Raw genomic sequence first — 23237 nt, forward strand, 5'->3', positions numbered from 1 at the left:
TTTTAAGTAATAAAATGTGACATCTCTGGCAATCAGATTCCTCATCCTCCCCAGGAATTATTTTTGTTGCTTCTCATTAGAGTTTTTCTTTTAAGCTTTTTGGTTAGTCTATTGTTTACCCCAAGTGTTATACATCACCTCAGGCAGCTGCAACGTTTAAGCACTTCCCTGTAAATGTTTTCAACAAATGCCCCCATGAGTCCCCTGGGAGAGGCTTTTAGCACTGAGTGAGCTCTGAGTCAGGCCAGATGAAAACAAGCTTTCCAGTGGGGTCCTCCAGAGAACCATCATACAGGTCAAATAATGACTGTTTGGAATGAGGCTCTGTTCTGCTCTCTCAGTACTGGGAATGTAGACTGCTATTTTTCAAAGCTACCATTGAGCTAAAAGCGGGAAGTGGGAGGAGGGCAAGTTAAAAGGTCACAAATCCCCCTGTTTTTCTTTAACCAAAGTTCAGCTATTTCCTTGAACAAAATTTCCCTGGGTTGCTTTAAGCCTTTGGTTAATTTTCAGAATTTTGAAAAGGTTAACTCTGATAACTTTTGTCAGTTTTCTTATGTTTTTATAGAGGAGAGGCTTTTTTGAAGTCCTTGCTCTGTGATATCACTGGAACCCTAGTGAAGCTACATTTTCATTTTGAGGTATATGGTCTTGGTTAGCAAAATTAATAGATTGTTTCACCTCAAACCTGATATTTCAGTGAATGAGATACAGTCAAAAGAGATGTCTGAATTTAAGACTAAGTAAAGTTTAATGGAGAACTTTTGTTATTCTTTGTGGCATTTCCCCCAAAGTGATTAATTATCATGTGTTGCATTTGACATGGAATAAAATTTGGGAAGGCAAATGTTTGCCCTGATTCTCTGACTGTTGAGGTTAGATGGAAACAGAGAAGCCCCATGTGCAATGTCTGTCTCAGGGCCTCTGCTCTGTCCAGAGTTGTCTGGGAAGATCTACCCTCATTCTGAAGACTATGGAGCCTGGGCCTTTGGGGATTACAATGGACCCGTTTTAGAAAATAATAGAATTTTATATTTGACCTCAGATGTGACTCTGGTCTGTTATGAGCTACGTAACAGCTCCCATTTATCCTTAATTGTTTCTTTTGGGGGGATTAAAGGTAAATATAACCAAAGAGTTAGCATTCATGTCTTCAGACCCTGAAAGGAGAGGAGAAAGAAGGCAGACCTGAAAAACTACTCAAAGAAATAATTGCTAAAACTTCACAAATTTGCCAAAAGACATAAATTATAGATTCAAGAAGCTGAGCAAACCAAAAGGATAGACTTAACGAAATCCATACCAAAACATGTCATAGTCAAACTTCTGAAAACAAAGAAAAAATATTTAAAACGGTGAGAGAAAATGGCACTACCTATAGGGGAAAGACAATTTGAATAACAGCAGATTTCTCATTAAAAGTCATGGAGGTCAGAAGGAAGTGGCATAATGTTTTTCAAGTGCTAAAAAGGAAGAACTGGGGGCTGGCCCCATGGCCGAGTGGTTAAGTTCGCGCGCTCCGCTGCAGGCGGCCCAGTGTTTCGTTGGTTCGAATCCTGGGCGCGGACATGGCACTGCTCATCAGACCACGCTGAGGCAGCGTCCCACATGTGACAACTAGAAGAACCCACAATGAAGACTACACAACTATGTACTGGGGGGCTTTGGGGAGAAAAAAGGAAAAAATTAAATCTTTAAAAAAAAAACAAAAAAAAGGAAGAACTGTCAGCCCAGAATCATACCCACCAAAAATATCTTTTGAGAATAAAGAGGAAATCAGAACATTCTCAAATGAAGGAAAACTAAGAGAACTTATTGCCAGAAGATCTTCCCTAAAAGAATGGCTAAAGGAAGGTCTCTAAACAGGAAAGAAAGAATAAAAAAGGAACATAAATAAAGAATAAGATAGGAAAAAATAAGGGGCTGGCCCTGTGGCCGAGTGGTTAAGTTCACGCACTCTGCTGCGGCGGCCCAGGGTTTGGATCCTGGGCGTGGACAAGGCACCACTCGTCAGGCCACATTGAAGCGGCATCCCATATGCCACAACTAGAAGGACCTGCAACTAAGATATACAACTAGGTACTAGGGGGGATTTGGGGAGATAGAGCAGAAGAAAAGAAAAAAGATTGGCCACAGTTGTTAGCTCAGGTGCCAATCTTTAAAAAAAAAGAAAAAAAGAAAAAATAAGACTAAATACAATAGGCTTTCTTTCTCTTGAGTTTTCTAAATTATATTTGATGGTTGAAGGAAAAGCTATAAAACTATCTCGTGTGGTTCTAAATATATGCATAGAAAATATTTAAGATAATATTATATTAGGAGAGGATAAAGGAGCATAAAAGGAGGCAAAACTTCTATACTCTATTCAAACTTGTAAAATGATGACATAGACTGTGAGAAGGTACATATAAATAATGTAACGCCTTGAGCAACCACTAAAATAGCTATACAAAGGGATACACTAAAATACACTATCAGGAAAAGGTTGCTGACAAGATGGCAGCATAGGCGGACTCTGAAATTGCCTCCTCCCATGGAAACAACCAATTTACAACTATTCTTGGAACAATTACCACTGAGAGAGAACTGAAAACTGGATAAAAAGAACCCCTACAGCAACAGTTCTGACTGAGATGGAAGAGGAAGAAATTCTTTTCTGGAGAGAAAAAAGCCACCTTCTTGAGCTGTGGAGCTTCATGACCAGCCAGGAGGAATTCTAAGGTACACAGCCTTCCCTGGAGCAGCGGGGGGACCTGAGCAAGGGAGTGTCACCACTATAAGCACCCTTTGGACTCAACACAACTGATATGAGTCCCATAATATCTGGCTTTGCTGGCTGTTAACTACAATGGGGAATATCCCTAGAAAAGCTATCAGACGTAAGTGGAAGAAAGCCAGCTTTCAAAAGGCCCATGCACAAATTCACCCGTTTTGTAAAGCAACCTAAAATCACCAGAAAGGAAGGTGCACAGACTCTTCTTGAAAAAAAAAAACCCATCTGATAGACTCTGGGAAGATCTCAGTGAGAGGTGAGACCTCTCCAGGGACTGAGACATTGGCAGCAGCCATCACTGTGACCTAGTACAGGCATGCTGACACAGATGCTGGCAGGCACCATTGGAATTCTTCCACTGTCCTGTTAGCCCAGGGTATGCCCTGCCCACTAGGGTGACAATTCAACCCAGCACATCCAGGGCTGGCAGCACGCCATAGGGACTGACCCAACCCAATAGGAAGCCCTGGAGCAACTTGTGGGCCTGCATAGACTGGATGCCAGGATCCTCTGCAGGCAGGCAAGTGGATCTATCTCTGCAGGGCAGGGCATGCACAAGGAGGAGGTGGAGAGTGTGGGGGCCTCTGCAGTGGGGTGACTGGGTCCACTTCAGGGGGTTGGGACATGTGCGTGGGCCACGACTGTGTTGACACTGTGTGTGGACCTGTGGGCTGTGGGACTTGTCACCTGCAGAAGACTTGTGCTTTTCAAACAGCCACATAGGGGATGGGCCCCACCTTCCAAAGCCTGAAACAATTGGGTGCTCCCGTGCTTGAGAGAGCCAACAACAGCCTTGCAGACTGGATGCCTACAGCAATTATAAGCTTCTGAGCCTAGCAGCCAGCCATGCTGGGGGCCTGCTCACTTAACAGAAAAACTGCAGCAGGATTGTGCTATTAGACCTTGCAGCCAAATGTGCTGGGGATCCCCAAACCCAATAAAGTGACTGAAGGGTCCAGAGCAGCCACATGCAGCTGAGACTTACAACCAGCTGGCCAGGAGGACAGCCTAGACTCCCTGGGCACCTGCAGCAAGAGCAACCCAGCCACAACAGATGGACACTTGTAGCCCACACAGGGGTCACTCCTGGAACATTTGGAACTGGTGATGAGAGGGAAACACACTGCTAGGCCTCATAAGGTGTCTCTTACATAAGGCCACCTCTCCAAGACCAGGAGACAAACCTCACCAATGAAGACATAGATATAAGCACAGAGAAAGAGGCAAAGTGAGGAGGCAAAGGAATAAGTTCCAAGCAAGGGAACAGGACAAAAGCCCAGAAAAAGAACTGAATGAAACAGAGACAAACAATCTACCTGACAAAGAGTTCAAACAAAAAGTCATAAGGATGTTCAGTGATCTTGGGAGAAGAATGGATGAACTCAGTGAGAAGATCAACAAAGCATTGATAAATATAAAACAGAACCAGTCAGGAATGAAGAATACAATACTGAAGTGAAAAATTCACCAGAGGGACTCAGTAGCAGAGTAGATGATACAGAAGAACAGATCAGTGAGCTGGATGAAGGAATAGAGGAAATCACCCAAGCTGAACAGATAAAAGAAAGAAGAATTAAAAAGAATGAGAACAGTCTAAAGGAACTCTGGGACAACATTCTGGGTCCCAGAAGGAGAATAAAGAGACAAAGGAGCAGAGAATCTCTCTGAAGAAATACTAGCTGAAAACTTTTCTAACCTAAAGAAGGAAACAGACATCCGGGTAGAGGAATCACAGACAGCACTAAACAAGATGAACCCAAAGAGGCCCACACCAAGACACATTATAATTAAAATGTTCAAAATTAAAGATAAAGAGAGAATCCTAAAAGCCGCAATAGAAAGGCAACAAGTGACCTACAAAGGAAACTCCCTAAGGCTAGCCGCTGACTTCTCAGCAGAAACCTTGCAAGCTAGAAGGGAGTGTAATGATATATTTAAAGTGCTAAAAGGAAAAACCTACAGCCAAGAATACTCTACCTGGCAAGGTTATCATTCAGAATGGAAGGAGAGATAAAGAGTTTCCCTGACAAGCAAAAATTAAAGGAGTTTATCATCAAGAAACCAGTTTTACAAGAATTGCTAAAGTGACTTATTTAAGTGGAAAAAGAAGCCCACAAATAGGATTAAGAAAATTATTTTTTTTAATGTAATAAAAGCACTGGTAAAGGCAAAAATACAGTAGAGGTAGCAGATCAATCACCTATGAAGAAAATATGAAGGTCAAAAGAAAAAAGTACTAAAACTACTTCAATGATAGGAGGGTAATGAATACACACACACAAAATAAGAGCTTAGATGTGATATCAAAAACATAAAATTTAATAGGATGGGGGTAAAAGAGTAGAGCTTTTAGAAAGAGGTCAAACTAAAGAGACCATCATCTCAATATAGATTGCCGTACACGTAGATTATTATATATGAACCTCATAGTAATCACAAACCACAAACCTGTAATAAATACACAAATGAATTAAAAGAAAAGAACACAACATAATACTAAAGAAAGCTATCAAACCACAAGGGAGGAGAGCAAGAGAAGAAAGGGATGGAGAAGAATTACTAAAACACCCAGAAAAAAAAATAACAAAATGGCAATAAGTACATACTTAGCATTAGCTACATTAAATGTCAGTGGACTAAATGCTCCAATCCAAGACATAGGGTGGGTAACTGGATTAAAAAACAAGACCCATGTATATGCTGCATACAGAGACACACTTCAGACCTAAAGACACTCACAAACTGAAAGTGAAGGAATGGAAAAAGATACTCCATGCAAATGGCAAAGAAAAGAATGCTGAGGTAGCAATACATATAGCCGACCAAATAAACTTTAAAAAAAAACTGTAACAAGAGATAAAGAAATGCATTATAAATGATAAAGGGAACAATCCAATGGGAGGATATAACACTTGTAAATATTGATGCACCCAACATAGAAGCACCTAAACATATAAAGCAACTATTAACAGACATAAAGGAGAAATAGCAACACAATAATAGTAGAGGACTTTCACATTCCACTTACACTAATTGATAGATCATCCAAACAGAAGATCACTAAGGAAACCTTGGCCTTAAATGACACACTAGATCAGATGGACTTAGTAGATATATACAGAAGATTCCATACAAAAACCACAGAATACACATTCTTTTCAAATGCTCATGGAACATTCTCCAGGACTGATCACATATTAGGCCACAAAACAAGTCTCAATAAATTTAAGAAGATTGAAATAATACCAAGCATCTTTTCTGACCACAACGATGTGAAACTAGAAATCAGCTACAGGAAGAAAATCAGAAAAGCCAAAAATATGTGGAGATTAAATAAAATGCTACTAAACAATGATTGTGTCAATGAAGAAATCAAAGGGGACATAAAAAAATACCTGGAGACAAATGAAAATGAAAACATGACATGTCAAAATTTATGAGATACAGGGGCCAGCCCAGTGGCACAGCAATTAAGTTTGCATGTTCTGCTTCAGCAGCCCAGGATTTGCTGATTTGGATCCTGGGTGTGGACATGGCACCACTTGGCAAGCCATGCTGTGGTAGGCGTCCCACATACAAAGTGAAGGAAGATGGGCACGGATGTTAATTCAGGACCAGTTTTCCTCAGCAAAAAAGAAGAGAATTGGCAGCAGATGTTAGCTCAGGCTAATCTTCCTCAAAAAAAAAAAAACCATTTATGGGATACAGAAAAAGCAGCTCTAAGAGGGAAGTTTGTAGCAATACGGGCCTACCTCAACAAACAAGAAAAATCTCAAATAAACTATCTAACAGTGCATCTAAAGGAATTGGAAAAAGAATAAACAAAGCCCAAAATCAGTAGAAGAAAGGAAATAATAAAAATTAGAGCAAAAATAAATGAAATAGAGACTAAAAAAAGAAAAAATCAATGAAACCAAAGCTGGTTCTTTGAAAAGATAAAATTGACAAATCTTTAGCTAGACTCATCAAGAAAAAAAAAGAGACTAGTCTCAAGCAAATAAAAATCAGAAATGAAAGAGGAGAAATTACAGTGGACACTGCAGAAATACAAAGGATTATAAGAGAATACTATGAAAAGCTATATGCCAACAAATGGGATAATCTAGAAGAAATGGATAAATTCTTAGAATTATACAGCCTTCCAACTGAATCAAGAAGAAATAGAGAATTTGGATAAACCAATCACCAGTGAGGAGATCAAAACAGTAATCAAAACCTCCCCCAAAATAAAAGTTCATGACCAGACAGCTTCCTTGGAGAATTCTATCAAGATTTAAAGAAGACTTAATAACTATCCTCAAGCTCTTCTAAAAAATTGAAGGGGAAGGGAGCCTTCCTCACTCATTCTTCGAAGCCAACATTATCCTGATACCAAAACCAGATCTAACACCAGAAAAAGGACACCAGAAAAAAAGAAAATTACAGGCCAATATCACTGATGAACATCAATGCAAATATCCTCAACAAAATACTAGCATGTCGAATACAACAATACATTAAAAAGATCATAGACCATGATCAAGTGGGATTTAATCCAGGGATGCAGGGCTAGTTCAACATCTGCAAATCAATCATTGTGATACACCACCTTAACAAAATGAAAAATAAAAATCACATCATCATTTCAATAGATGCAGAGAAAGCATTTGACAAGATATAGCATCCATTTATGATAAAAACTCTGGATAAAATGGGTATAGAAGGAAAGTAGCTCAACATAATAAAGCCCAAATATGACAAACCCACAGCTAATATCAATCTCAATGGAGAAAAACTGAAAGCTATCCCTCTAAGAACAGGCACCAGACAAGCATGCCCACTTTCGCCACTCTTATTTAACATAGTTTTGGAAGTCTTAGGCAGAGCAGTCAGGCAAGAAAAAGAAATAAAGGGGACCGACGTTGGAAAGGAAGAAGTGAAACTGTCACTATTTGTAGATGATTTTATATATAAAAACCCCTAAAGAATCCACTACAAAACTTTTAGAAATAATAAATGAATACCATGAAGTTTCAGGATAAAAAATCAACATACAAAGACCGGTTGCATTTCTATTCATGTACAACAAAGTAGCAGAAAGAGAAATTAACAATACAATACCATTTACAATTGCAACAAAAAGAATAGAATACCTAGGAATAAACTTAACCAAAGAGGTGAAAGATCTGTAAACTGAAAACTGTAAAATGTTGTTGAAAGATTTTGAAGAATACACAAAGAAATTGCATACTCTTGGATTGGAAGAATTAAAAGTTAAAATGCCCATACTTCCTAAAGCAATCTACAGATTCAATGCAATCGCTATCAAAGTTCCAACAACATTTTTCACAGAAATAGAACAAAGAATTCTAAAATTTATATGGAAGAACAAAAGACCCCAAGTAGCCAAAGGAATCCTGAGAAAAAAGAACAAAGCTGGAGGTATCACACTCCTTTATTTCAAAATGTACTACAAAGCTATAGTAACCAAAACAGCATGGTACTGGCACAAAAACAGACACACAGATCAATGGAAGAGAATCGAGAACCCGAAAATAAACCCACACATCTATGGACAGATAATTTTTGATGAAGGAGCCAAGAACATACAATGGAGAAAGGAAAGTCACTTCAATAAATGGTGTTGGGAAAACTGGACAGCCACATGCAAAAGCATGAAAGTAGACCATTGTCTTACATCATACACAAAAATTAACTCAAAGTGGATTAAACACCTGAATGCAAGACCTGAAACCATGAAACTTCTAGAAGAAAACATAGGCAGTACGCTCTTTGACATCGTTCTTAGCAGCATATTTTCAAATAATATGTCTGACTGGGCAAGGGAAGCAGTAGAAAAAAATAAACAAATCGGACTACATCAAACTAAAAATCTTCTGCACAGCAAAGGAAACCATCAACAAAGTGAAAAGACAACCTAACAATTGGGAGAAGTTATTTGCAAACCATATATCTGATAAGAGGTTAATATCCAAAGCATACAAAGAACTCATACATCTCAACAGCAAAAAAACTAACAACCCAATTAAAAAATGGGCAAAAGATCTTAACAGTCATTTCTCCAAAGAAGGTATACAGATGGCCAACAGGCACACGAAATGCAAATCAAAACTACAATGAGATATCACCTCACTCCCATCAGAATGGCTATAATTAACAAGATAGGAAAGAATCAGTGTTGGAGAGGATGTGGAGAGAAGGGAACTCTCATATACTGCTGGTGGGAGTGTAAACTGGTGCAGCCACTATGGAAAACAGTATGGAGATTCCTCAAAAAATTAAGACTAGAACTACTGTATCATCCAGCTATTCCACTGCTGAGTGTTTACCCAAAGAACTGGAAAACACAAATGCATTAAGATAGAGGCACCCGTGTGTTCATCACAGCCTTATTCACAATAGCCAAGTGGAAGCAACCTAGATGCTCATCAAAGGATGAATGGATAAAGAAGATGTGGTATATATATGCTATGAAATACTACTCAGCCATAAGAAACAATGAAATCCAACCATTTGTGACAAAATGGATGGACCTTTAGGGTATTATGCTAAGAGAAATAAGTCAGAGGGAGAAATTCAAATACCATATGATCTCACTCATAAGTTAAAAGTAAAAGGATGGTGAAAGATGTATCATGCAAAGATTAATCAAAAGAAATCAGGAGTGGCTTTATTAATATCAGATAAAGTAGACATCAGACCAAATAAAATTACCAGAGACAGAAAGGAACATTTTTAAATTATTATATAATGATAAAAGAGTCAATCCATTAGAAGACATAGCAATGCTAACGTGTATGCTTCAAAAACAGAGCTACAGTATTTATGAAGCTAAAACTGATAGAACTAAAGGGATAAATATATAAATCCACAATTATAGTTGGAGACTTCAACAACCCCCTCTCATCAACTGACAGAACAACCAGACAGAAAATTCTCAAAGATATATAAGATCTCAACGCCATCAACCAAAAGGATCCATTTGATATTTGTAGAACATTTAACAATGGAATGTTATAGAACAATACCCAACAGAAGGACACATTATTTTTAGTGCTCAAGGAATATACACCAAGCTAGACAATACCCATGTCATACAAGTCTCATAAAATTAAAAGATTTTAAATCATAGATAATTTGCTCTCTAACCACAATGGAATAAAACTAGAAAGCAATGACAAAGATAACAGGAAAACCTCCAAAGACTGGAAATAGATAAATTGAATACCCCTATAACTAATGAGAAAATTGAATTAATAATTTAAAAGCTCCCAAGAAAGAAATCTCCAGGCCCAGGTGGTTTCACTGGAGAATTCTACCAAACATGTAAAGAAAAATTGGCATCGATTACACACAATCTCCTCCAGGAAATAGAAGAGGAGGGAACACTTCCTAATTTATTTTATGAGGGTATGATTACCCTGATACCCAAACCAGACAAATACAGTGCAAAAAAAGAAACCTACAGACCAATAGCCCTCATGAGTATAGGCACCAAAATTCTTTAAAAGTATTAGTAAATAGAACTCAATAATGTATACAAAGAATTGTAAAGGTTTATTCCAGGGTTGTAAGTCTGGGTTAATAATTGAAAATCAATCCATGTAATTTACCATCTTAACAGGCTAAAGGGGAAAAATCATGTGATCATATCAATCAATGCAGAGAAAGCATTTGACAAAATTCAATGTCAATTCATGATAGAAACTCAAAAAAAATATAGAAATAGAAGGAAACTTTCTTAACTTGGTAAGGAGAGTCTACAAAAAAACTTTATAGCTAGCATTGTATTTAGTGGTGAAAGGCTAAATGCATTACCCCTAAGACTAGGGGGTCTCCTAATGTATTCCTAAGACTGGGAACAAGGCAAGGATATCTGCTCTCTCTACTCTTATTCAACATAGTACTAGAAGACGTAGAAAGAGCAGTAAGAAAAGAAAACAAGGCATACAGATTGGAAAGGAAGTAATGAAACTGTCTCCATCTGCTTTTAACATAGTGGTCTACATAGAAAATCCCAATGATCTAAAATAAAGTCTAAAAAAAAGTGTATCAGTCATCTGCACAGGCCCAGTTGATGAGTTGGTGGTCTTAACCAGCCTGAACTGGACAAGGTGTTGACTCTCAGTTCCTGAAAAACTCAAGCACCCATTCCCAGGGTGACCCAAGTGTCTGAGATGTTATCTATGGGGTGGGTTTTAGTAACGCGTTATCTAACTACTTTTGCAAGCAGATAACTAACTATGTTAAAAGCAAGTTGATCCCTGGTTTCAGTGTGGTGAAGGAATAGACACATCGCTCAATGAAATCACATAGAAAACCCAGAGATAGATCGACACAAATATGGCCAAATGATTTTGTCAAATGTGCAAAAACAATTCATTTGAGAAAAGATAATCTTTCCAACAAATGGTGCTACAGCAATTGTAATTTCATAGGCAACAAACAAACAAAAACCCCTTGACCAAAGTCTTATACTTTATGCAAAAGTTAACTCAAAGTTTAGTAAGACTTAAATGTAAAATATAAAACTGTAAAACTTGTAGGAAAAAACACTGGAGAAAACCCTCAGGATCCAGGGCTGGGCCAAGATTTCTCAGACTTGACACTAAAAGCGTGATCCACAAAAGGAAAAATTTGTAAATTAGACCTCATCAAAATGAAAAACTTTGCTTTTGAAGAGGAGGAAAAGACAAGCTACAAAGTGGGAGAAAATATTTGCAAACCACGTATCTGACAAAGGACTGGTATCTGGAATATATAAAGAACTCTCAAAACTCAACAGAAAAAAAAATCAAACCGAACAATCCAATTGGAAAATGGGCAAAAGAGACATTTCACAGAACAGCATATAAAAATGGCAAATAAGCACATGAAAACATTTTCTACATCATTAGCCATTAGGGAAACGCAAATTAAAATCACAGTGAGATATCACTACATGGCTATCAGAATAGCTAGAATTAAAAGTACTTACACCACCAGATGCTGGTGAGGGTGTGCAGAGACTGGATCACTCACACATTGCAAGTGTGAATATGAAATGGTACAACCACTCTGGAAAGCGTTTTGGCAGTTTTGTATGAAATTAAACATGCAACAATCATATGACCCAGCTATTGCACTCCTGGTCATTTATCCCAGAGAAGTGAAAACTCGTGTTCACACAAAAACCTTTATGCAAATGTTTATAGCAGTTTCATTAGCAATAGCCAGATGTCCTCTACTGGGTGAATGTTTAAACTGTGGTACATCAATACATATTTTTGTTTATTGATCTTGTATCCAGCCACCTTACTAAACTCTAATACATTTTTATGATTTTTAAGTCAAGTTGTGTAGGATTTTTCGGGTAGTAAATCCCTTCTGTAAAAGTTGGGTCACTTTTGATCTTTCCTTCCCTGTAATAATAATACCTAATTTATTTCCCCCCCCCCCCCCCCCATCTTATGGCAATGCTAGAAACTCCAGAGCAGTTGAAAAATAAGTTAGGTGATAGCACCTAGTCTCTTCTTGTTCCTGACTAAAATGGCAATGCTTCTAACTTATTGCTTCTAACTATTTCATAGTTAAGTATGATAGTTGCTTTTGATTTGCATGGATACCTTTTTACCAAATTTGAGAAGTTTCCTTATAAGTGAAGCTTACTAGGAATTTTTTTCCCTAGAATGCATGTTAAATCTTTTACTAGTTTTTTCAGCATCAATTGATATAGTAATGATTTTTCTTCTTTAGTTCGGTAACATATCACTCAAGCATCTGTTTCTGAGTTTGCTGGTAATGCATATTTTTCTCTTCTGGGAAATATTTGTTCATTTTTCTATTGAGATATTTGTATTTTCTTATTGATTTATAGGATTTCTTTATGTATTTTTCATACTAATCCTTTGTCTGTCATATATAATTACACCTGTCTCCTCCCAGTTGGTAACTTCCTCTAATACTTTCTTTAAGGTGTCTTTTGATGAATAGAAGTTCATCCTGAACTGTTTCAAGTGTAGGTTTCTGACTGTCAAAACTTCTAAGACTTTGCATGCATGCCTGAGAATATTTGTCTTAAACCTTCACATATGTTGGATATTTGGAAAGATACAACATTCTAGATTTAAAGGTCTTTTATTTAAATACTTGAAAATAAAAATTCTCTGTCTTCCTGTATCTTGTACTGCTCTTTAAAAGACTTATGACAGTTTGATTCTTATTCTCTTGAAGATGATCTGCCTTTTCTCTCTGGACAGTTGAGATCTTATTGGAATGAGACATTTTCTAAATCAGTGGTTCTCAAAGTGTGATCCCTGGACCAGCAGCATCACTATCCTCTTGGAGCTGTTAGCAATGCAAATTCTGGTCCCCACGCCAGACCTACTGAATAAAAAACCCTGGGAATGCATCCCAGCAATCTGTATTTTAACAAAACCTTCAGGTGAATCTGGTGCACTGAAGAGTTTGGAACCATTGTTCTAAATCCTTGTTAGTTAAAGTGTGGTCCAGAGGTCAGCATCATCAGCTACAGACATAAACGTGTCAAACATTACCTAGTGTTTGGTTATGGTGATTACACTTTCAAAAATAGTATTTTCATAGACAGGTGATGAAAACTTAACTTTCCTACCTCTTTCAACCTTATTAAAATCATTTGCAAAATACTGGTATGGCGAAGTCTTCTAACAGAGTTTATGTTAAAGTTTGATGTATATTATTTACTATCTGCTAAGAGCAATCCCTTTTTAGACACTGACTTCCATAATCTTCTTTTATTAACTATCAGAGACATTGAACTTTGCCATTAAAATTTTATTTTCATTGTTTTCATTTGATTTTGCTTTGTAGGCTTTGTCAGAAACAGCTGAAATGCAAACAGAAAAGCAGTTGTCAAACCTATCTGGAAAAATAGAATGTGCAGGACCTCATTGTCATTTCAATAGCTTTGTGGGAACCTTGTGCCTAAGTGGTAAAAGGTATCATCTTTCTCTTCTCAAACATTTCTTTTCTTTTATGAAACATAGAATGTGGCAGTTTTTGTTCTCTCAGTAAATAACATCTTAAAACATTATATTATATTATTTTCATATTTTACTTGACTTTGAAATACCCTGAGCTATCAAGGTAATTGTTAAAAAAGAATCTTAAAGATAAGTGGAAAGCTTATGGCATTTTCTTAATCAGTATGCCTGCCGATGGTAGCACTAGAGAAGTCAGGTCCAAGTTTCCTTTGAGTAGAAGTATTTAGCATATTCGTTGGGATGAATTAGCGGGAAGAACAGGATCTTGAAAGTCATCAAAGAGGAGAAGCCACTAGGATTGTGGTTTGATAATGATGGACGAGTTTTCCCAACTTCTCTTCCACTGCCACTTGCTTTCCACTTAAGACTCTCATGGGAACGTCTTTTATATAGTGAGTCAGCTCAGTGGGGAGGGGAGGAGGCCAGGTCAATATGGCCGACTGAGCTTGCTTTCTGTGCTCTGAATGACCACACGTAATCCCTTTCACAGATTGCCAAATTAGCATACAGGGATTTATTTGTTCACGTCATCTTCCCTGGCAATAAATTATATAGTCACCTTAAGTATAAGAGATGTTTTTCTCTGTAAAATTTGTGATCAACGTACCTTTGGAATGGTGCGAAATGGAGGACAAAGCAGATTTTTTTCCATGCTCTTTTAGGAATAGGTACTTTCTACGAAGACACATTTGTTTTTATTGCTGTTTGCCCATAAAGTTGAACTTAACAAAAGGAAATATCTTTACGGTGAAAGCCCAGCCTTGTTTTACATTGTGAAAAAAAAAAAGCTTTTTTGGTAGTTAATAAATGCTCTTTTTAATTTTTAGCCCTCTTCCAATTGGGCCTGACCAGGTCGTGCTAAGAGGTACACAGCTTAAAAATACTTGGTGGATCCTTGGCATAGTTGTTTACACTGGATTTGAAACGAAATTCATGCAGGTAAAATAATCTGCGACGACAAGTAGTGTTGCTTCTGGATTTTTCCTTCTGCTTTTATGAAGTGAGGATGTTGAGTATATATCTGTTGAACTTAGGGAGCTTATTTCTGTTTATTAACCTGAAATTTGAAGGGAGGTCCATATTTATTTTAGTCTATATATGGCTCCTATTTATGATATTTATTTTTGCCAAAATGACATTAAAGGTTCTATGTAAGTTATTTCTCTTGTGTACCATTCCTCTCAGTTGTTATCTTTTGAGAACCACTCAGGACATTTTGTCTTGGAGCAGGAATTTCTTGAATGAGAAATTCTCTTATTAATGAGAAGTAACTCGACAATAAGTCTATGCATTTTTCCATTTGCTAAAACACAACATTTGACTTTGACTGTTCCTTCCACAAATATCTCTAGCCGCTATGCCAGACACCGTGCTAAGCCCCTGGGGTACAGTAGGGAACAAGGCCTGTTTCCTGCCCTCAAGTTACTTGTAGTCTGTAAAGGAAGACACTCAAGGTAATATAACACTAGTGGGAAGTGAGGAGGGGTAGATGCTGTGTGTGTGTATGTAGGGGCCCTGTCCAAAATGACCTTGAGGCTGTTGTGAGGAAGGAAGATGGAAACTAAGGCCTGAAGCTGATAGAACAGATGGAAATGTAAAGGGCATGGGGATTGGTCCTAGAGAAGGGGAGGCAGCTAAGAGAGCTCTAGGCCAAGAATACGGCATGTGTCCAAAGGCCAGTTGGTGAGTGCAGCTCAGTGTGCCTGGAGTGTAGATGGCAGAGTATGAAGCACGGAGTGGTGAGAGACCAGTCAGAGGAAAGTTGGGGCCTGCATGACAGAGGAACTGCGTGTGTTTTCCTGCAAAGCTTTGACTAGCTCAGTGACATACTACTTTGTATTTGCTTCCCCGTTCTCTGTCTCACTGTCCTTTTTCCTCTCACTCTTCCTGCCCTGAGATTGCACCCTGCAATAATGCATTAATGTGTGAGTTTTCCTCAGACTCTGTTTCCTAAGGAACCCAGGCTAAGACAGTGATATAAGCACAAGTTTATCCACAGATGGAAGTTCAGATCTGGACAGGGACCCAAAGTCAACATAGAACCTACATAATCATGACCTGTGATTCAATTGTAAAATGCACAATTCTCTAACACTACGTGTTTTTGTCTTCAGTTGTGTTCAAATGATAACGTGTCTTACTTAATTATATACATGGTAGCACAATATTTCATCTAAGATTTAAATGCCTATTGTAACTTGAAAAAACCATTCCATCGTTCTCCCAGCATGATTGGTCTGAGCTGCAGCTCATGATAAAGTGCATCCTGCTCTGTCACGTCGTTTTGTGGATCTAAATCTCTGCAGGGCTTATTATACCTTTGATTGTGTCCTTTCAGAATAACAAAAACCTCAGAGAGGGGCTTTTCATGACTCTAGGAAAGAAAGAACTGGTAAATGTAAATATTTCCTTACCAAAAGATTTTAAAGCCAGCACACTTAGCTGAAAACTATTCTATATTGTATAGCATCTGAAGTCATTATTCAAACAAGTCAACCAAAGAGATGAAATGTGTGCGTATGTATGTGTGTGTATATACGTGCACATATACATACACACACGTACAAGGATGTTCTCTTGCAATATGCTCAATGCAGTTAAACTGAGGAGTTTTTTGACCTTATCTATTTCTGCGCTATGTTAAGAAAGTTGAGCACTTTGGATCACTAACTTATATTTTCATAATTTGTAAACTTGGAGCATTTATGCTTCTACATTTTAATGAAAATGTAGAAATGGTAAATTTAATCTGGTAAAATGTGATTGAAAATTTAAATATAAGTTAAAAATATAAGGGTATATATTTTCCAATGTCCCAGTAGACTTCTGCAGATGATTAGACAGAAATTTATGGACAAATCTGAAATGTTAACAGAAAGTTATCCTTTAAAGCTCTCACCGTATCCCTAACCCAGAGCTTTGGTTTCCCTAAAATATGTATGTGTTAGAGCAATTTTTTTTTTTTTTTGAGGAAGATTAGCCCTGAGCTAACATCTGCCACCAATCCTTTTCTTTTTGCTGAGGAAGACTGGCCCTGAGCTAACATCTGTGCCCATCTTCCTCTACTTTATATGTGAGATGCCTGCCACAGCATGGCTTGATAAGCGATGCGTAGGTCTGTGCCCGGGATCTGAACCGGTGAACACCGGGCTGCCAAAGCAGAGCCCGTGGACTTAACCACTACGCCACTGGGCTGGCCCCTAGAGCAATTATCATACTGATAAAATCTTGAATATTTTCTCAACAGACTCAAGTGAAGACTATCTTACCACGGTTTTTAAACTGGAAATAATCCAATAACTAGAAGCAGTAAGGCCAATAAATTAGTGAGGTTTTTGTTTGTTTGTTTTGCCTATTCAGAAGATCACCCAGGCTGTCAGATTTGCCGCATCTGATTTTTAAGAACTCTAGAACGTTGAAGTGATAGATCTGCTGTGTGAAGGTTTTCTACGAACTAGTAAAAGATGCTCGAAGGACTGAAGTGGAAAAGCCATGCTCATTCAACAATGTGGCACCCTTTTAATCTGTTAGTTATCTGTAAAAAAATGTATTCTACTTTTTACCTGTTGGAAGTTTTGACTTCCTGTCATGATCAAAATGTTTGTGCGCTGTAATTCCTCTGTTTGTTTTGTTCTGGTTTGTTGTTGTTGTTCTTTTTGGTGTATGGGGACTATTGTGCAGAATTCAGTCAAATCGCCTCTCAAGAGGTCAAAGGTGGAGAAACTGGCCAACGTGCAGATCCTGGCGCTGTTCGTGCTGCTCTTGGCGATGTCCTTGGTGAGCTGTGCGGGAGCCTTTCTCTGGAATCGAAGGTATGGAGCAGACATTTGGTACATCAGGAAGAAGGGTGAGTGTCAGAGGGTGGCAATAAGCTGCCATTTATGGAAGTTTAAATGCTTTAAAAAGTGACTTTAAACACTTGCTTCCATGTTTTTATTTAAAAGGGAAGGCACTTGTTCTATTCTAACTGGTGTATTATTATTATTATTATTTTTTTTGAAAAACTGAGGATTAATGAGCTTTAGAAACAGACTGTTTTCAGATTTTTTTTTTTAAAGCTTGTTCTGTCAATTCCACATAATCCTGGCATTCCAGAATAAAGGAGTGAGAGGAGTCAGGGCGGAGGCATGAGACTGTGAGTCAGATACACAAGGCCCTGCCTCTGGTTGTACCGCTTAGTCACGAGGAGAATTCGGACAAGGTTTTTACTTCTTTGAGCATTACTTCCCTCCTTTGAAGATGGGGACAGTACCTACCTCATTGGGTTAGTACAGTGCTTCCAGGACAATGAATGGTGCCCAGGAAATGAGGACAAGGGCACTGAGGGAGATTCAGTGGTTCAGTTGACTGATTTAAAGGTAAACTGGTATTTGGCATGAAAAGTTCAGCATTTTTTTTTAATGTCTTTCCGTGTTTTCAGAGTACACCATTATACATCTTTCTGCCTTCTCTAATCTATCTCCTGAGGATTTTAAATTATTCTAACTTCCCTTGAGAGGATCTGTTTGGGAGCATTTTAGGAATAAAGAAACTAAGATACAGACGCTGTAGTATGATAAAAAAAATCAAGGATTCATTCTTATGCGATCTGGGTTTCTAGATGTTACCTGTTGAGTTTTTATTTCAAGCTTACAGATTTTAGATGATTTGAAAAAAGTAATCTTGATTTAAATTTGCTTGTTTAATTTTCTCTAGCCCAAGAGTGTGAATATTATCTCATTTTTGAAACAGACATAAAAGCTTACAGAAGTCATTGATATTTTGATGTCTGTAAAAAGTGTCAAGTTCTGCGTATACTGTACAAATGCTCTCTTCTTCCCTTCTTGATCAGACCTCTTGAAAGAAGAGACAACCCACGCTGTCTCCGTTTCTTTACCGCCTGGTCATTCTTGGGCCCATTTCAGTGTGCTGTCTACTTCAACCAGTCTACTGAAATTGTTGCTCAAGGTTAGGAATAAATTCCTAATTGCCAAGGCCAGGGCTCATTTTTTAAGTCTCTATCCAATTGGACTTCTGCCCTCCTCTTCTGATCTTTGTTAAAAAACTCTTCCCTATTTGACTCATTGATCCACCTTTTAAATGCTGGTGTCTTTCAGGATCCTGCTCACCAAGAATTCCTCAAATTTGGTCCATAAATCCTCAAAATTTGGGGAAAAATTTTCTTCACATATGTATGTGTGTTATTTTTTTCTTCAGGAGAGACTTCATCAACTTCTTAGGGTTTAATTGTCTTATGCAAGATAATCTTTCTAAGAGAGCTCACCCACTGATAATTTCAACTGTTAACCGTCACTAGATGTCTTCTACCTGGTTGCCTCAGGCTAGCTCTCTCTATGAATTATTAACTCATTGCCTACACCTGGCTTTCTAGATGTCTTGTAGGCTTCTTACCTCAGCATGTACAAAACTAAATTCATCTTTTTCCCCCAAAATCAGTGTCTTTTTTCAATACTCTCCATGTAAATTGTAAGTACCACCATCCAACCATCCAAGCTGGAAACATAAAGGTCATTCTTACGTCTCCTTCTGAACTTCCTTCTCTCTTCCCCACTCCTGCACCCGTCGCCTTCATTATCCAATCAGTGCCAAAGTCTTGCTGACTCTACCTTTCCAACATTTTCTCTGTGGGCACACTCCTCTCCATCTCTCTGCCACAGTTCCCTAAGTGATTTCCCAGTTCTCAGCCAAGTTCCACAAAAATTCACTCTTTACACAGTTTCCAGAAGGATGCATGTGAAAAGTAGTTATGAATATGTAAAGTAGCTTCAGTGGTGTCCTGTTGCCTGTCCTGGGTTGGCAAACTACCACCAATGGCCCATTGCTTGTTTTTGTAAATAAAATTTTGTTGGAACACAGCCACACTTATTCGTTACCTGTCATTTGTGGCTACTTTCATGCTTACAACAGCAGAGGTGAGTAGTTGCAACAGAGGCTGTATGGCCTGCAAAGCCTGAGACATTTTCCCTCTGGCTGTTAGAGAAAAGGTTTTCTGACCTCTGGCCTACAGGGTCAAGATAAATCTCCTTTAGCCTGGTACATCAGGACTTCTATAACCTGGTCCTGTCTCCATCACTTGACATTTCACCCTTTCTTCCTTAGCATTTAGCGTCTATTTATAGAGGACTGCTTTTTGGTCTTTTTCATGATCCTTCATCCACTGGCTGCTTCATCGTCTCCAGACCTTTGGTTCAGTTCTCCTTCTGCCTCAAATGCGTGTCTCGTCTCTTCTTGCCTTGGCACCTGCCTCTTTTCATTTCAGACCAAGCTGAAGTGTTACCTTCTCCAGAAGTGTTTCCTATGTCTTACCTCCCTCTTTTTTTTTGTTTTTTTGTTTTTTTGTTTTTTAGTTAGGAGCCCTCTTTGGCTTCTATAATGATATCCTTAATAGATATCATTCCATTTCCATGTTTTATAATTATTGTTCATCCCTCCCCTACAACTAGATTGTGAATTTTTGAGGACAGGAATCATTGTATCTTTAACTCCAGGAACAGTGCCTTTTCATAGTAGGAACTCAGTAATTAATTGATTGGCTAAAAGAAATAACTTCAGAGTTGAAACAGAATTCTATAGTTTTCTAGTCCAACCCCTAGTTTTATGAAAGTGAAACAGGTTACATGTGTTTACCAAAAAAGCACAGAGGAAGTTAGTGGCTTATTTGCAGTAAGAACCTACAATTGGTTCTGGACTACACCCCTTCGCTCAGGATGTTCCAGTCCAAAAGAAGAAAAAGACATGGGGTAATTAAAGTTATAACTGCATTTTCAGTAATTAGAAATTTACCAAGCACTAAAGATTTTGTCTCCATTTCTCTGTCCATAAAATGGTCATAGTAATATCTGCCTGTAGTTTTCTTAAAAGAATGATTTATAACCATAAAGCAATACACTAGGTATAAAAGTATAATCATGGCAAATAGGGGAAAGTTAGTAAACTCAAGGTGATAAGAGTTTGAATACATGTGATAGTGAATTGAACTTGACTTTTAGGTCGATGAAATTTAGAAATCTAGGTTTAACTACTATTGTTCTAAATTACAAGTATGCTCCCTTTTACGAAAAATGAATATAAAATTTTGACTTAAAACTATTATTTAATTTTGTCTGTATTTATGCAGCTTTGTGTTTAATTAAATTAATGTTCCTTACACATTAATTTCTGTTTAGTTCTTTTCAGTTATGACCCCTCCTCCCATAACTCAACCATATAAATTTAACATGTAAGATTGAGATGCAAGTTTTCAGAAAGGTATATATAAGGCAGTGTGTGTATATCCCCTGAACACCTTCTAGATATTTTTAAGTAAATTTCTATGAAATTTGGTTGAATTCTTATTGGAAAATTATCCTATCAAACACACCTATCTGTTTAAAAATGAGTACATCACTAGGTTTTACCAAGTATCATATTTCGTTTTTGGGCTTTACTTTCCTACTTTCCCTGAGTCTTAAAAATGGTTATAATAATTCTCTCTTTGACTTCAAACCTACTGTTACTGCCAGCTAAAATGTCGTCCTCATTCTTTCCCCTCATCTCCTGGATTTAACAAACTCCCTTCTTCAAAGCTTTGCTCACCCCCTTTTCTGCAACCCCTTTCTGGGCCCTCTGCTTTGTGGTGTTGCTACACTGTGCACAGCGCCGTCGTGGAATTCATCGCACTGTAACTGCTGACTCGTCTTGCTTTCTCAAGCTGCATCCAGAGCTCCCTGAGGACAGGGCCTGTCTCTTATTAACTCTTGTCTCTCAATGCTTCCAATACACCTTATTCTGTGGTTGGTGCTTACCTAATATTTTTAAAACCATTTTATAGCTGTGTGCACATAATTATACTTTTAATAGTAATCTTCATGGAGAAAATTCCACAATTCAATAATGTAATAATACAAACAGAGATGAATAAAGATATCGCCTGAAGCTGTGACACAGTTCTTCTGATTTTCTTCCACAGATTACAATTCCCACAACTTTGGGTTTGATTTATTGGTGTTCGTTATCTTGTACCACAATCTCATCCCCATTAGTATGCTGGTCACTCTGGAAATGGTGAAATATGTTCAGGCCCTGTTTATAAACTGGGTGAGTATTAAAATCAGAAAGTTAAAAGTTCTCTCTTGAGCTATGGCTTTTGTTTTCTTTTTAAGAATCCATGTAACTAACTGAGTTCTTATCATGGGGCCGGTGCTGCCAATGGGACAGCTGTGCTTTCGACAGGAGAGCCAACCATTGGTGTCGATCTGATTCAGAGTCCCTAGGCCTCTGTGTGTCACTCTTGAGGACACCATTTTTTTATATATATTTTTTCTAGTTAATAAGAAAGGTTTAAGAGATAGTGGCTTCATAGCAAGTGTAGAGAGGTAGTCAATCCATTAAAACTTAAGATTGTCACAGAGAAAGAGTCCAGTAGACTTACAATAGATTTACAGATCTTGGCAAGAATGACAGAAATAAAGCCATTCTAGAATCACTTCAAATTAAAAAAAAAAAGGATTTTCAGGTGACAACCACGTATTGTGAAGTTACTGCTTAGTAAGTTGTGACCAAATGAATTTTCCAGTTTGAATGTGGGGTTGCAATTTTTAGTTATATCTTAAAATATTTTTATTCGAAATAAAAATCATTAGATGTCACATTTAAATGATCCTCTCAATATGTCAATGAATTACCATCATTTGAAGGGGAATGCTATTTTAACAACCACAAAATGAGACAAAGTGCTTTCAAATGTGTTCTCATTTAGTTTTCACAGTAGTGCTGTGAGGTGCGTGTTATTGCTCCCGATTTCTAGATGTAATAGCTGAGGCATGCTCAAGGTCCAGAGCACGTCTGAGGCACAGCCAGGGTTGGAAAGCTGAGTCTTCCAGTTCCAGGTCACCAGCACATTGACATTTGTTCCTGCATGGCGTGGCCTCTCCTGAATCGCCTCTGCCAACGTATGTGAGAAACTGGGATCTGGCATTCCAAATCCAACTATTCTAGACTCCCCATTGTGAGTTCTTTCTAAATGTCAGCCACCTTGGAAGAAGATCAGTGGCAGTATGGCCTTCCTAAAGAAATTTTGAACCAAGTCCTGACTCTGTGGCTTGGCTGTTTTGTTCGTTTCTTGCAGGATGACGATATGCATTATAAAGAAAACAATGTCTACGCCATGGCCAGAACATCAAATCTTAATGAAGAGCTTGGGCAGGTGAGGGCTCCTTCAGGGCTGGACAACGAGATAGGGGCTTCAGAGAAGGTGGATCCAGGAGAAGTGTGTGCAAAGTTCAAGTGTCAAATTCAGACTCAGACTATAGTTAACTTGACTCCCACATGGAGCTTCAAAAGTATAATTTGTTCAAAATATGGATAATATTCACGATGGGTTGCAAGTAGAACAGGCCTTCTAGCGGTGATTATGTGCTTATGAAGGAGTGGAGGAGCTGGAAGGGCAGGTAGGGAAAGCCCCTGTTAGCTCTCAAGGAGCC

At 38.1% G+C, this 23237-nt stretch overlaps 1 protein-coding gene across 1 annotated transcript in view; it reads left to right on the forward strand.

The window, feature by feature from the left end:
* LOC124240745 (phospholipid-transporting ATPase IB-like) overlaps window positions 1-23237 on the forward strand; it is a 175591-nt gene that overhangs the window by 52421 nt on the left and 99933 nt on the right. Inside the window, 6 exon segments of the mRNA XM_046663871.1 lie at window positions 569-641; window positions 13604-13731; window positions 14604-14715; window positions 17458-17623; window positions 21725-21852; window positions 22883-22960. Coding sequence (XP_046519827.1) covers window positions 569-641; window positions 13604-13731; window positions 14604-14715; window positions 17458-17623; window positions 21725-21852; window positions 22883-22960 — 685 coding nt within the window.

Source organism: Equus quagga, chromosome 6 (genome assembly GCF_021613505.1).
Source record: "Equus quagga isolate Etosha38 chromosome 6, UCLA_HA_Equagga_1.0, whole genome shotgun sequence".
NCBI lineage: Eukaryota > Metazoa > Chordata > Mammalia > Perissodactyla > Equidae > Equus > Equus quagga.